At 34.2% G+C, this 12740-nt stretch overlaps 1 protein-coding gene across 1 annotated transcript in view; it reads right to left on the bottom strand.

The window, feature by feature from the left end:
* Positions 1-4729: 4729 nt before the first annotated feature.
* Positions 4730-12740, bottom strand: part of gpib (glucose-6-phosphate isomerase b) — an 8837-nt gene continuing 826 nt past the window's right edge. Inside the window, exons 3-18 of the mRNA XM_051135702.1 lie at positions 12635-12703; positions 12158-12277; positions 11927-12010; positions 11058-11204; positions 10783-10854; positions 10656-10700; positions 10009-10062; positions 9007-9067; positions 8875-8918; positions 8156-8308; positions 7914-8043; positions 7747-7823; positions 5952-6080; positions 5540-5615; positions 5388-5454; positions 4730-5255 (exon numbers count right to left, since the gene is read on the bottom strand). Of these exons, the coding sequence (XP_050991659.1) occupies positions 5132-5255; positions 5388-5454; positions 5540-5615; positions 5952-6080; positions 7747-7823; positions 7914-8043; positions 8156-8308; positions 8875-8918; positions 9007-9067; positions 10009-10062; positions 10656-10700; positions 10783-10854; positions 11058-11204; positions 11927-12010; positions 12158-12277; positions 12635-12703 (1452 nt within the window). The 3' untranslated portion in view covers positions 4730-5131. The remainder of the gene's footprint in view (positions 5256-5387; positions 5455-5539; positions 5616-5951; positions 6081-7746; positions 7824-7913; positions 8044-8155; positions 8309-8874; positions 8919-9006; positions 9068-10008; positions 10063-10655; positions 10701-10782; positions 10855-11057; positions 11205-11926; positions 12011-12157; positions 12278-12634; positions 12704-12740) is intronic.

Raw genomic sequence — 12740 nt, 5'->3', positions numbered from 1 at the left:
CATGATTAACATGTTGCTAGCATGTTTATAGCACCATTAGCATGTAACTAGCATGTTTTAGTATTATTAGACTGTTGTTAGCATGTTTCTTGGTTAATTAGTATGTGGGTAGCATGTTTCTAGCATGATTAACAAGTTATTAACATATTTCTAACATGATTAGCATGTTGCTAGCATGTTTATAGCACGATTAACAAATTACTATCATGTTGCTAGCATGTTTATAGCATGATTAACATGTCACTAGCATGTTAGCATCTTTTATCATTATTAGAATGTTGTTAGCATGTTTTTAACATGATTAGCATGTTGCTAGCATGTTTATAGCATAATTAGCAAATTGCTATCATGTTGCTACCATGTTTCTAACACGATTAGTATATCTTTAACATGTTGTTAGCATGTTTTAGCATGATTAGAATGTTGTTAGCATGTTACTATCATGATTAGCAAGTTACTATCATGTTGCTAGTAAGTTTCTAGCATGATTAGCATGTTGCTAGCATAACAAGTTACTAACATAAGTATAACATTATTATCAAGTTACTGGCATGTTGTTAGCATGTTTGTAACATAATTAGCATGTTGTTAGCTTGTTTCTAGCATAAGCATATTTCATATGTTTTATGATTAGCAAGTCTAAGCATGAAGCTAACATGATTAGCAAGTTGTTAACATGCTGATAGCATGTTTCTAGCATGATTAGCATGTTGTTAGCTTGTTTTTAGCACGCTTAGCAAGTTACTTTGTTGATAGCATGACTAGCATGTTACTAACATGTTGGTATCATGTTTCTAACAATTAGCAAGCTACTAATAAATAGATAGATTCTTTAAATAGAAGTTCAGATAGCATTTCAGTAGGCTAAGTTGGATTTCTCAAGACATCTTAATAATTTAAATGAATTTCTAAAAATATAAACTTTACTAAAGTTTCATCCGGTTGAAAAAACACTGTCAGAAAACATCACACGAGTTTATACTTGCATTTTCTTTTGAATTGCACTATTTCATGGGAATTCAGAGGAAATAAAACTGAACTGTGAGCTGTTTCTCGCAAGAAACATGAGTTAATGAGTTAATATCTCGCAATTCTGACTTATCTGTGAGAACTGCAAGAACAAAGTTGCAATTACCTCACAGTTCTGCGTATATAACTTGTAATTGTGAGGGGGAAAGACAGAACACAGAACGTTGTGCGTCTGATCCTGCAGTTCAGAGGGAATGTGACATCAGATCAGTGCTGAATCTGTTTTTCCATGTAAACTCTGCTTTCTTTTTCAGTGACAGTGCCGGAGCTGCAGGCCAGAGCAGAGGACCACCCAAAATCTCTCTGCCCACGCTTCTTCACCGAGCTTTACATAACTCGGGATCCGTGGGAACGGCATGTGTCCAGCGTGTGTGCCGCAAGTCCGTCCGTGACGCTGGGAATCGGAGATCTGCGCAGCATCTGCGCCATTCGATTCGGGCTTAGTGTAATTCAATCACTGCATTTTTGTTGCTCTTGTATTCCAAAATTGAGGAATTACTACAGATGCCGTATGATGATCAGATCAGTTCGGTAGCAAAGTTTTCCATGAGTCTCTGCAGACCTCCCTGCACTGGAGTTTGAGCAAATAAAAGTCTGTGGTGTCCGTGACCTCAAGAGTTTGTCAAATAAAAACAGATATGATGTCAAAGGCTGGGTTCGGATTGCAATGCTGACCACAGAAGTCAATATGCGGGACTTCCGATTCATTCGCCGCTGTAGGTAAATCACTAATAACGTGCAGTGAACAGTGAAACTGTTTGCGCTGGTAAACAGTGTGTTTATGATCATAATAATAAATCAAAATAATATAAGAAAGTGCAGTTTGCAAAAGCAAGCTGCGTAACAGATTTTTTGCACAGGTAAAATAACTGGAAATGAATGACACCGGAAGTCTCGCACATTTAGGTTACAGATGATGCATTCGCATGATTTATGCATTGACATTTCAAATAGACATTTCAAGCAGTAGCATGCAACATTATTGTCTCATGATGAGGTGTTTTCCTCAAAAATGGGTTGTTTCATGCTATTTTGCTTTTTTTTTTTGCTCTAATGTCTAATAGATTGTCAGTCTGATAAAACAGAAGTTTAAAACTGCATTAAAATGACTTTATGCAATAAAACAGTGATGCATGGTGCAAATAACATGAAGATCCACAGAACCTTCCGTGAGCTCTTTATTTTTATACCGTACTATCCAAATTCATATTAATCATACTGACGTCATTGAAAGCATCTGTTATTTATTGCTGTTTAAAGAGAGAGCAGCTGTACGTGGATATGACAGTTATTATAACAAGTGTATTTAATCGAAATTACATGCAGACGTTTCCAGGGAAAGCTTCATTTAGTGAAATTAACAGAGTTCTCAGTAACTTCAGATGAATGAATTCTCCACAAATAAGATACAAATAGGGTTTTCTGCTAAACAATCAGTGAACCTTCTGGAAAGGTTGCTTGCACAGTTCAGGAGGTTATTTCTGTTGTTTTCATTATAAATTTACTATTCTCAGAAATGAAACAAATATATTCACATTTGCTCAAATATCAAAATCTGTTAACAGTGTTAAATGAAAGGAAATGTAAGTAATATTTAAGTAAAATTTAAAGTACTGTGTGTAATTATTATATATATATATATATATAAAAATACAAACACATTCTTGTATATATTTAAGAAATATGTATTTATTATAATTTTTATATAATTTATATTATATATAAAAATATTTGTATACAAATAACTTATTTCTCTTAAATATATACAGTAATTTGTGTATTTATATATACATAATAATTGCACACAGTACACACACACATATATTAGGCAAACTCAAACTTTTATTGTGCATGCGATTAATTGTGATTAATTGTTTGACAGCCCTAAAATTCATTAATTAGTTAGTGTAACAATTTATATAAAATAATATAATAATAATTCTAACTATTATTATTACTATGCATATTTTGAATTTTATAATATTTCATGATTTGTTGGACAGTCTGAGAAACTGACCAAACTTTTAGTTGTTCAGTAGTTTAATAATTGCTCAATTTAATATAAAGTATTTGCTGACACTTGAAATTGTCGACATTTCTTTATACAACATAACAAAAGCAATTGGTTTCATAATCCACTAATATCACTCCCACACCAGCTGATTAAAGTCATATGAGCAAAACTGATGTAGAAATGAGACATTTATATTTCACATTATCTCTCGGCTGAACATTTATTGCTTTAATGAAGCAACAGTTTGTTCTGTATATTGTGGAAAGTGCCAGATCACCATCAGCTCTTGATGACTAGTACAGTTTTTACCCTTGTTGCCACGGCAACCGCATTGACTTTCAAATTCTCATGACGATCTGAAATGTTCGTTCATTTTGCTTACTGCCGTTTAGTCTCAGCACATAAAAATTCACAAATCATTTTCTTTCTTTCTTTTTTTCAAGGAAAAGGACGGAAATAACCGGCCAGGTGATGTTTGAAGTGAACGACGTGTTGCTAGGCAACAGGCACATTATATAGTCATCTGATCTCTCGCTGAGGTTCTTCTCTGATCCGTCAATCATCTCATTAGATGCAGAAATGATTTACAGCTCCAAAACTCATGCAAATGGACAAATCTGTGTGCTAATACTACAGTAATAGTCATCTGGCTCTTTTTCTGCTTGCATGGAACATTTTTATTGGCATGATGTTTTCCAGATGTGTTTCGGTTTGTGCTTCTGGGATTTGAGTGGAGATGAACACAGCTGACCTTTGCCCTCATGTTCCAAAGAGGAAACACTGGGAACCGAAAGACTGGCGGACTGTCATTGATGTGAACCTACAGCTCCACCTGCTGGTGAACAACCTTCTTGTGCTTCTCATCTTCAGATCCAAAAATCAAATGTAAGTGTCATAGAAGATTATGGAAATTTGAGGACTTTGCATTGTGCCATACAATATCTAGTGCAGGGTGCTCCGCTTATAATCCATGCATTTACATTTTTATTTACATTTATGCATTTATTATTGACATTTTATCAGTTCATGCATCCATGCATAATGTACACAACTATTTTCTGCTCAAACAGGAATTTTTTTAAAATACGTTTTATAATAGTTTTTATTATTTAGTCTTTATAGTATAATTGTTTTTATATATTTTAAGTTTTTTATAGTATTATATAGTGTTTTATATTATAATATTATTTTATATTATATTTACAGTATTTTATATTATAATGTTTAACATATTTTTGTTTATAATAAAGGTTATTCTATCTAAAACAATAAAAAGTATATAAACACATTTCTGTTACAAACAAACAAAAAAGACCCTTAATCTTATTTTGTTTCAAGTAGTTTCCAAAGAAACACTGCTCATTTTTTTTAGTTTAACTTGAAGTACAAAAATAATTAAAAAAATTAAAATAAAAATAAAAATAATAAAGAAAAAATAGCAGGGTTATTATAAATAACTACAACTAAACAACAAAATCACTAAAATTAAAATGAAAACCATAAAAAATAAATTCAAATTAACAAAAAAAACTATGTTTAATTATATCTCAATGATACTAAACTAATACTGTTATATAGACATATTTAAAAAAAAAATAATAATAATATACATATAATACATTTTGAAAGGAAAATAGGAACAGTGATACTGAATGCTGTTTGATGAAAGTCACAACCAAAGTCACAGAAGTTGTGCAAAGTGATTTATTTCAGGGAAAAAAGACTCCCATGTGTGATGAATACAGAAACTTTCATGAAGTACAAACTGTAAAATACAAGGTGCTTTAGATGAGAGATTTTTCAGTTCAGTGTAAAAGGAAGATGGTTGAATCTCTGATTTGGCTTTTTTTATTTAGCACGAGCATAAATTAAAACATTTACTATTTTTAAACTATTTTTGGTTTAAATGTCAGATAAAATTACACTACAGTTTCAAAATGTTTTAAATTCTTATTAAAATTATTGGTGCAACTTTGAGGCAAGCTTCATTTCTCAGTCTTGTTTTTGGGCCATGTTTTTGCAGGTCTGCTACAGTGCTTTGGTTTTGGGGTTTTGGGAGAAAAGGTGGAGCTTCTGTTCATGGCTCATTCAAGCAAAGTTCTTCTTGAGGAAGTTGATGAGGCCATTGGTGGATGAATCGTGAGAAGTGACCTCCGCTGCATCCTGAAGCTCAGGTTCGATCTTCTTTGCCAGCTGTTTGCCGAGTTCAACTCTGAGTATAGACAGATAGACAGACGGGAATATATGAGTCTGAAAATGAGTCTGATACAGGCTGATTACAGTTAACCAAAAGTAAAACCATTTTTCTGATTAGTTCAATTTCTATTTTCATTGGCTGACTCACCCCCACTGATCAAAACTGTTAATTTCCCACATGACGCCCTGAATGAAGATCTTGTGTTCATACATAGCTGTTAAGAGAGGTCAAAGGTCAGGAACCTGCATATCAGATGATATCTAATACTGTAAAGTATCACCAAAACATTTGAGACGCACCAATCAGAACGCCCAGAGTATATGGAGACAACTTTTTGAAGATGATGGAATTCGTTGGCTTGTTTCCTTGGAAAACCTGGATAGAAACACATGGATGATGTTACAGAAAAGACCTTTATGCAATGATGAATGTTTCAATCAGTATTTGTGCATTTAGTAATAGGTTTATCAGTGTGTGCAATGAAAATAAAAATATTAAACATAAAAATTAAAAATAAAAATTGTTTAAAAAAAAAATCTCTAATGCACATTTTGTTAAATGTGAGAATTGCATGTATACAGAAAATCTGTTATCTATACTGCATGCTGCAGATTTAGTAAGAGCAGTATTAGTGGTAGTATTTTTAAGGTGTAGTGTGTTTTGTGTCCTGTAGAGGTCAGTATAGGCCAGCGCTTGACTTTAGATTCTCACTTTGTGTGGCAGAATTTTCTCCAGTTTCTCTCCGCTCAGTCCTCCAGCTTCCAGCTCTTTCTTCGCCTCTTCTGTCGTCTTTCCCTTCATCAGCGCCTCCGTCTGCGCCAGGAAGTTTGCCACCAGGATCTACAAGTGATGTTTATTTCTATAGTGCTTTATGCAGTACTGATTGTTTCAGTAATTAAACAGGAAAATAACAGTGTTAAAATGCATCAGTTATGAAACAAATTCAATTTAGGCTGTAAAGCAGCTCTGCAGAAGATGACAGTGTCATTATTCAGCTCAATTCAGTTCAGAGTTGATTTATTCACTTCAATAACAATGTTCATGTTGCAAAGGATCTACAGAAAATGTGACACATCACATACTGACTCAGTTGCATGGAAGCTTATTTTGCCACAAAAAATATAAAAAGTAATTAAGACTTTATATTTCACAATTCAGACTTTTCCTTCACAATTTTGGCTTTATAGCTCACAATTCCAACGTTTCCCCCCAACATTCTGACTTTATGGCTCACAATTCCGATATTTTCCCCACCATTCTGGCTTTATAGCTCACGATTCCGACTTTTTCCCCACAAATGTGGCTTTATGCCTCACAATTCTGGCTTTTTTCCCACCATTCTGACTTTATGGCTCACAATTCCGATATCTTCCCCACCATTCTGGCTTTATGGCTCACAATTCCGATATCTTCCCCACCATTCTGGCTTTATGGCTCACAATTCCGATATTTTCCCCACCGTTCTGGCTTTATGGCTCACAATTCCGATATTTTCCCCACCAATCTGGATTTATGGCTCACAATTCTGGCTTTTTTCCCACCATTCTGACTTTATGGCTCACAATTCTGGCTTTTTTCCCACCATTCTGACTTTATGGCTCACAATTCCGATATTTTCCCCACCGTTCTGGCTTTATAGCTCACAATTCCGATATTTTCCCCACCGTTCTGGCTTTATGGCTCACAATTCCGATATTTTCCCCACCAATCTGGATTTATGGCTCACAATTCTGGCTTTTTTCCCACCATTCTGACTTTATGGCTCACCATTCCGATATTTTCCCCACCATTCTGGCTTTATAGCTCACGATTCCGATATTTTCCCCACCGTTCTGGCTTTATGGCTCACAATTCCAATATTTTCCCCACCAATCTGGATTTATGGCTCACAATTCTGGCTTTTTTCCCACCATTCTGACTTTATGGCTCACAGTTCCGATATTTTCCCCACCATTCTGGCTTTATGGCTCACAATTCCGATATTTTCCCCATGAATCTGGCTTTATGGCTCACAATTCTGATATTTTCCCCACCATTCTGGCTTTATAGCTTACAATTCTGACTTTCCCCCCACCAATCTGAATTTATGGCTCACAATTCTGGCTTTTTTTCCCACCATTCTGGCCATATAGACATGATTCCAACTTTTCCCCCACCATTCTGGCTTTATAGCTCACAATTCCGGCATTTCCCCCCCACCATTCTGGCTTTATAGCTTACAATTCCGACTTTCCCCCCACCAATCTGGATTTATGGCTCACAATTCTGGCTTTTTTCCCACCGTTCTGGCTTCATGGCTCACAATTCTGACATTTTACTGGGAATTGCAAGAAAATTTATCTGGGAATTGCAAGAAAAAAGTCGGAATTGTGAGACAGAACTCAGAATTACAAAAAAAAATCACAATTGCCTTTTTAATTTTTTTTTTTTCATCCAATGGCAGAAATAAGCTTCCATAGATCTGAGTCACTTCACATGATTCATTGCTGCATCTGCAGCTCGGTACCTTGTGGTGGAGGTTGTTTCTGATTGGATGTTGAGACTGGGCAGGAATGAGGAAGTCAGCAGGAACCATGCGAGTTCCTGTGGAGGAGACAGAAGGGTCAGACAGACGCTATTCTTACCAAAACACAAACATACTGTACGTCAGATACTGTAGTTCAGTGAATGAACCTTGGTGAATGAGCTGGTAGAAAGCGTGCTGTCCGTTAGTTCCCGGTTCACCCCAGACGATTGGCCCAGTGTGGTAGTTCACCCGGTTACCTTTAGTAGTGATGTACTTTCCATTAGATTCCATGTCACCCTGTAAATCACAGCATTAGATTCTTCTTTGATGACTTAACTGTCAGTATAAAATGCATACAGTCTTTGACTGGTATTGTGTGTTTTGTGTTCGCTCTACAGGTAAGATGCACCTGTTGGAAGTAGGCAGCGAAGCGGTGCATGTACTGATCGTACGGCAGCAGACAGTGAGTCTCCGCCTGGAAGAAATTGATGTACCAGATGCCCAGCAGAGCCAGCAGCATGGGTGCGTTCTGATCCACAGGAGCCGTACGGAAATGAGTGTCCTGCCAGTGATGTAGATTCACAGGTTTATGTAAGGTTTATTAAAGAAATTACCACTTTTACTCAGAAAGGATGATTTAAACTGATCAAAAGCGATAGTGAAAAGAGTTCTATTTGAAATAAATGCTGTTCTTTTGAACTCTCTATTCATTCAAAGAATCCTGAAAATTCAAATGTATCAGTTTCAACAAAAATATTTGGCAGCACAACTGTTTTCAACATTGATAATAATCAGAAATGTTTCTTGAGCAGCAAAACAGCAGATCAGTGGATCATGTGACACTGAAGACTGGAGTAACGATGCTGAAAATTCAGCTTTGATCACAGGAATAAATTACATTTAACTAGAAATTAACATAGAAAACAGTTATTATACATTGTAATATTATTTCAAATTTTCACTGTATTTTTGATCAAATTCGTGCAGCCTTGAAATCTTTCTGAACTTTTGAACGGCAGTGAATCTTCTTGCCGTTATACAAAAATATTTGACTTTGAATTTCAATATTTGAATTCAGTTTAATTTGACATTGCTAATAATACTGATAACGTCATTAATAAAACCCACCATCCAATGAGCTCCAGCCAACAGCTTCTCAAAGTTGTCGTATCCTGAGACAGAAAAGATAACACAGACACTTGAGAATCTCTCACACTCATTGGATATCTTCATGAGAGTCACATTATACTTCACACTTACCGATATGAAGTGCGATGGACAGACCGATGGCAGACCATAAGGAATATCGTCCACCGACCCACTAGAAAAACAAAAAACTATTTATCTAATGAGGCACAATACATTATTTTTACTGCATTCATTTTTCATTATTATTAGAATGTTAATTTTAGATGCCCATTCAAGTTTTGTTAATAATTTACAGTTAACTAAAACAAAAGCTGCTTGTTGCTTGAAATAAGATAAATATGAACTGAAATAAAATAAAATATAAAAAATAAACTTACTATATAAACATAAAAAGAACTAAAAAAAAAAAAAAAAAAAATAATAGAATTATAAAAAAAATTGTTTAAAATATCAAAAAAAGCTTAAAATTAGCTTAAATTAAAGCTTAAACTCCACAAAGCTTAAGCTCCAAAAAATTAAGCTTAAAACTTAAAATCTATATTTAAAAAACAACCTAATAAAAATGACAGATTAATTTAAAACATTTTTATTTAAAATAAAATAAAATAAATGTTTACTGAAATAAATATAAATCTTCAAAACTATACAGACATTTAAAACCAAATATTAAAATGACAAAAAAAGTGTATTAAAAAAATTATTCAAACTATAAATAAAAACTATGATAGTATCTCATTGATACTAAAATAACGGTATTGTAAAAAGTAAATAAAACACAAATTTAACTACACATCAAGCTTTACATGAGCAAACATGCATATGCCAAAGAGATTATAGCATCCATAAAAAACAGGATAGTAAGGAACCTTGCCCTTTAAATATCAACAATGTGACTAAAAAAATCGCCCGTCGGCCTTTACAGTGAGCCAGCCTCTGCGTGACCTCTGCTCGGATAAGGCCAAGATCACGAATAACTCAGCGGCGTTCGGCCGCGAGTCAGTGAGAGACTCTGGTTACCAGCAGCTGTTAACGTGAGCGTCCAGACGCCTACTTCACAGGTCAAACCACTACAGCAAAAATAGCTCACGGCCCTCAGCGGACCCCGACACTCACGTCCCAAAACTCAAACATGTTCTCCGGGTCGATGCCGAAGTCCTTCACTTTGGGCTGAAACACAGAAGGTGGAATAAAGTTGGTTGGTGAACATAAATAAACTGTATACATATCTTAAAGGTCTTTAAAAGGGCACATCCCACCTAACAAACATAAGTTCTGAGAATGCTTTGCTAATGCTGATGCTCCCTAAACATTCAGAAACTTTTTTCTTGGTTGTGCAAGCGAGTGTTACATTTTATCATTTTGCAACGATTGTGGGAATGTTACATTTGAATGTTCTCTGAACATTCTAAAACAAGTAGTAACATTTAAAAAATGTTACATGAACATCCAACTGAAAATATTTTTGAAACACTATTGTTAATGTTAACTATTTAAAGTTAAGAAATTTTTTTACAATAATAATTTCATATTGCTAAATAATTTTTTTGTAAAGCACTTTGAATTGCTACTATGTATGAAATGTGTCTTTTTGCATGCAAAATAAGTTTAGTTTCAGTAAATGCTTTTTGAGCATGAAAATTTAGTTTTGAACTTCACAAAATATGTTTTAATGACACAATGATCTGTTATATTACAAAAGTTTATGGAAAATTTAGTTCCTGATGATATGAGCTCTTAAATGTACATTAAAATGCACTTACTCCATTGGTTGAGAGCGCCACGAAGTGCTTGGCAACTGCAGAGTTCTGTGAGAACGATAAAAACAGCATAAGAATAAGTGCATGACAGAGGCGTCCCATACACATTGCTGCAGGAGATGGGACTCACGTCTTTAGCGGTCTGCAGGAACCACTCCTTCGCTGATTCAGCATTTGTGATGGTTTCCTGGGTTGTGAATGTCTGAGGAAGACAAACGGAAGATAAATCTGACAAAATGATAAGTGAAACTATTTTTTTCCACAGAAATCTCATTATTATTTATATAAACAATGTGATTTTATTTGCGATAGAACCAGTAAAGTTAAATTTGATATTTTTGGTTGCTTCTCTCTGCTACTGCTGTATAATCGGTTCAGTTTCTGAATGCTGCGTCCTGCTGAGACCTTCGATGCGACGATGAAGAGTGTGGTCTCAGCGTTGAGTTCAGCCAGAGTCTTAGCGATGTGCGTTCCATCGATGTTCGACACAAACCAGACGCGCGGCCCGCCTTTAGAGTACGGCTTCAAGGCCTCGGTTACCATTAATGGACCCTGAAACACACACAAAAATTATTAACATACATAAATACAAAAAAAAAAATGTACCTCATACAAATAAATACAGATTTGGATAGAATTAATTAGTAAATAAATTAGTAAATCTATGAGTAAATTATTGGATAAGTTTAAGAATTTAAATAAATAATTTGATTAGAATAAACACAATTTTAATTTAAAACAACCGATTAAAAATATAAACAAATAAACAAGCAAATAAAATGATGAAAATTTGATTCACATGAACAAGTAAACAAATGAGTAGATATAAAAATAAATAATAAACAATTTAAAACAATTTAATAATGTAACTTAATAGAAACTAAATATTTTCCAAATAATATTTACAGAATATTTAAAGTATTAATTCTTCACAATATATATATTAAATAATATATTTATATAATTAAATGATATATATATATATATATATATACAAATTAAAAATATATCATAATTATAAAATATATTACATTTTAAATTTTGCATGAGGATGATCATACACTGAAAAAATGTTAAATAAAACGATTTCAGTCTTTTCATCAAAAAATAAGTTTAATTTAATGATTTATTTCCTGTAATTATTTTCAAAATTTACTCTTTCTGAATTTTTGTGTGTGTGTGTGTTTTTGGGGGTCTGTGGCATCTAAATGATCTAGTGTAAATCAACAGAAAAATAATGAAAAAAATACATAAAATAGTAAGATTTTACAAACCAGATCAGATCCACCAATGCCGACATTAACCACATCAGTGATGGATTTCCCAGTGTATCCCTTCCACTCGCCACTGCGGACTTTCTGTGGATGGAAGAAAGAGTGATTTATAATTACATCCTGGTCTACACTCTTTTTACAGTCTCCATATTTGATCACTGTTTATATGTTTTCATATTCCAGCTTTTTAAGCATCCTAGTATGAAGCATCACATCAGATATGACACTCACATGACAGAAGCCCTTCATCTTCTCCAGAACCTTGTTGACCTCCGGCATCACGTCTTTCCCGTCCACGTTTATGGGTGTGTTTGAGCGGTTCCTCAGGGCGACGTGGAGAACAGCACGACCCTGCAGACCACACAATCATCATGCAATACATACATTTATGATGTATGCATTTGGTAGACACTTTAACCTAATGCAATTTGCAATGCATTTAAGATATGCATTAAATCAGTTCATGCATTTGCTAAAAATCAAACACATTCACTAGCATCATGCTCTACTACACCATCACCCAGAGTTGCATACATTATATAAAAATCTTACATTTATTTAAAAGTGTAATTCATAGCATATATACTATACATTATACACGTTTCCATCAATAAACATGTGTCCAAGTTTGTCTATAAAAGCAGGAAAGGGGACATATATTTGGTCACATGTTGATTTAAACCCCTGACACACAAACATATGAAATACCTCAGTGAAATTAATCTTTTCTCCTGAAAACATCTTGTCTCTGGAGGCCTCCACACCACGAGACTTTGCCTGCGAGAAAATTATTTTTACATTTACAAAGTACCAT

Source organism: Labeo rohita, chromosome 18, assembly GCF_022985175.1.
Source record: "Labeo rohita strain BAU-BD-2019 chromosome 18, IGBB_LRoh.1.0, whole genome shotgun sequence".
NCBI classification, from domain to species: Eukaryota; Metazoa; Chordata; class Actinopteri; order Cypriniformes; family Cyprinidae; genus Labeo; species Labeo rohita.
Note: the sequence above shows the minus strand (reverse complement) of the source record. Positions and strands in the feature narration are given on the sequence as shown.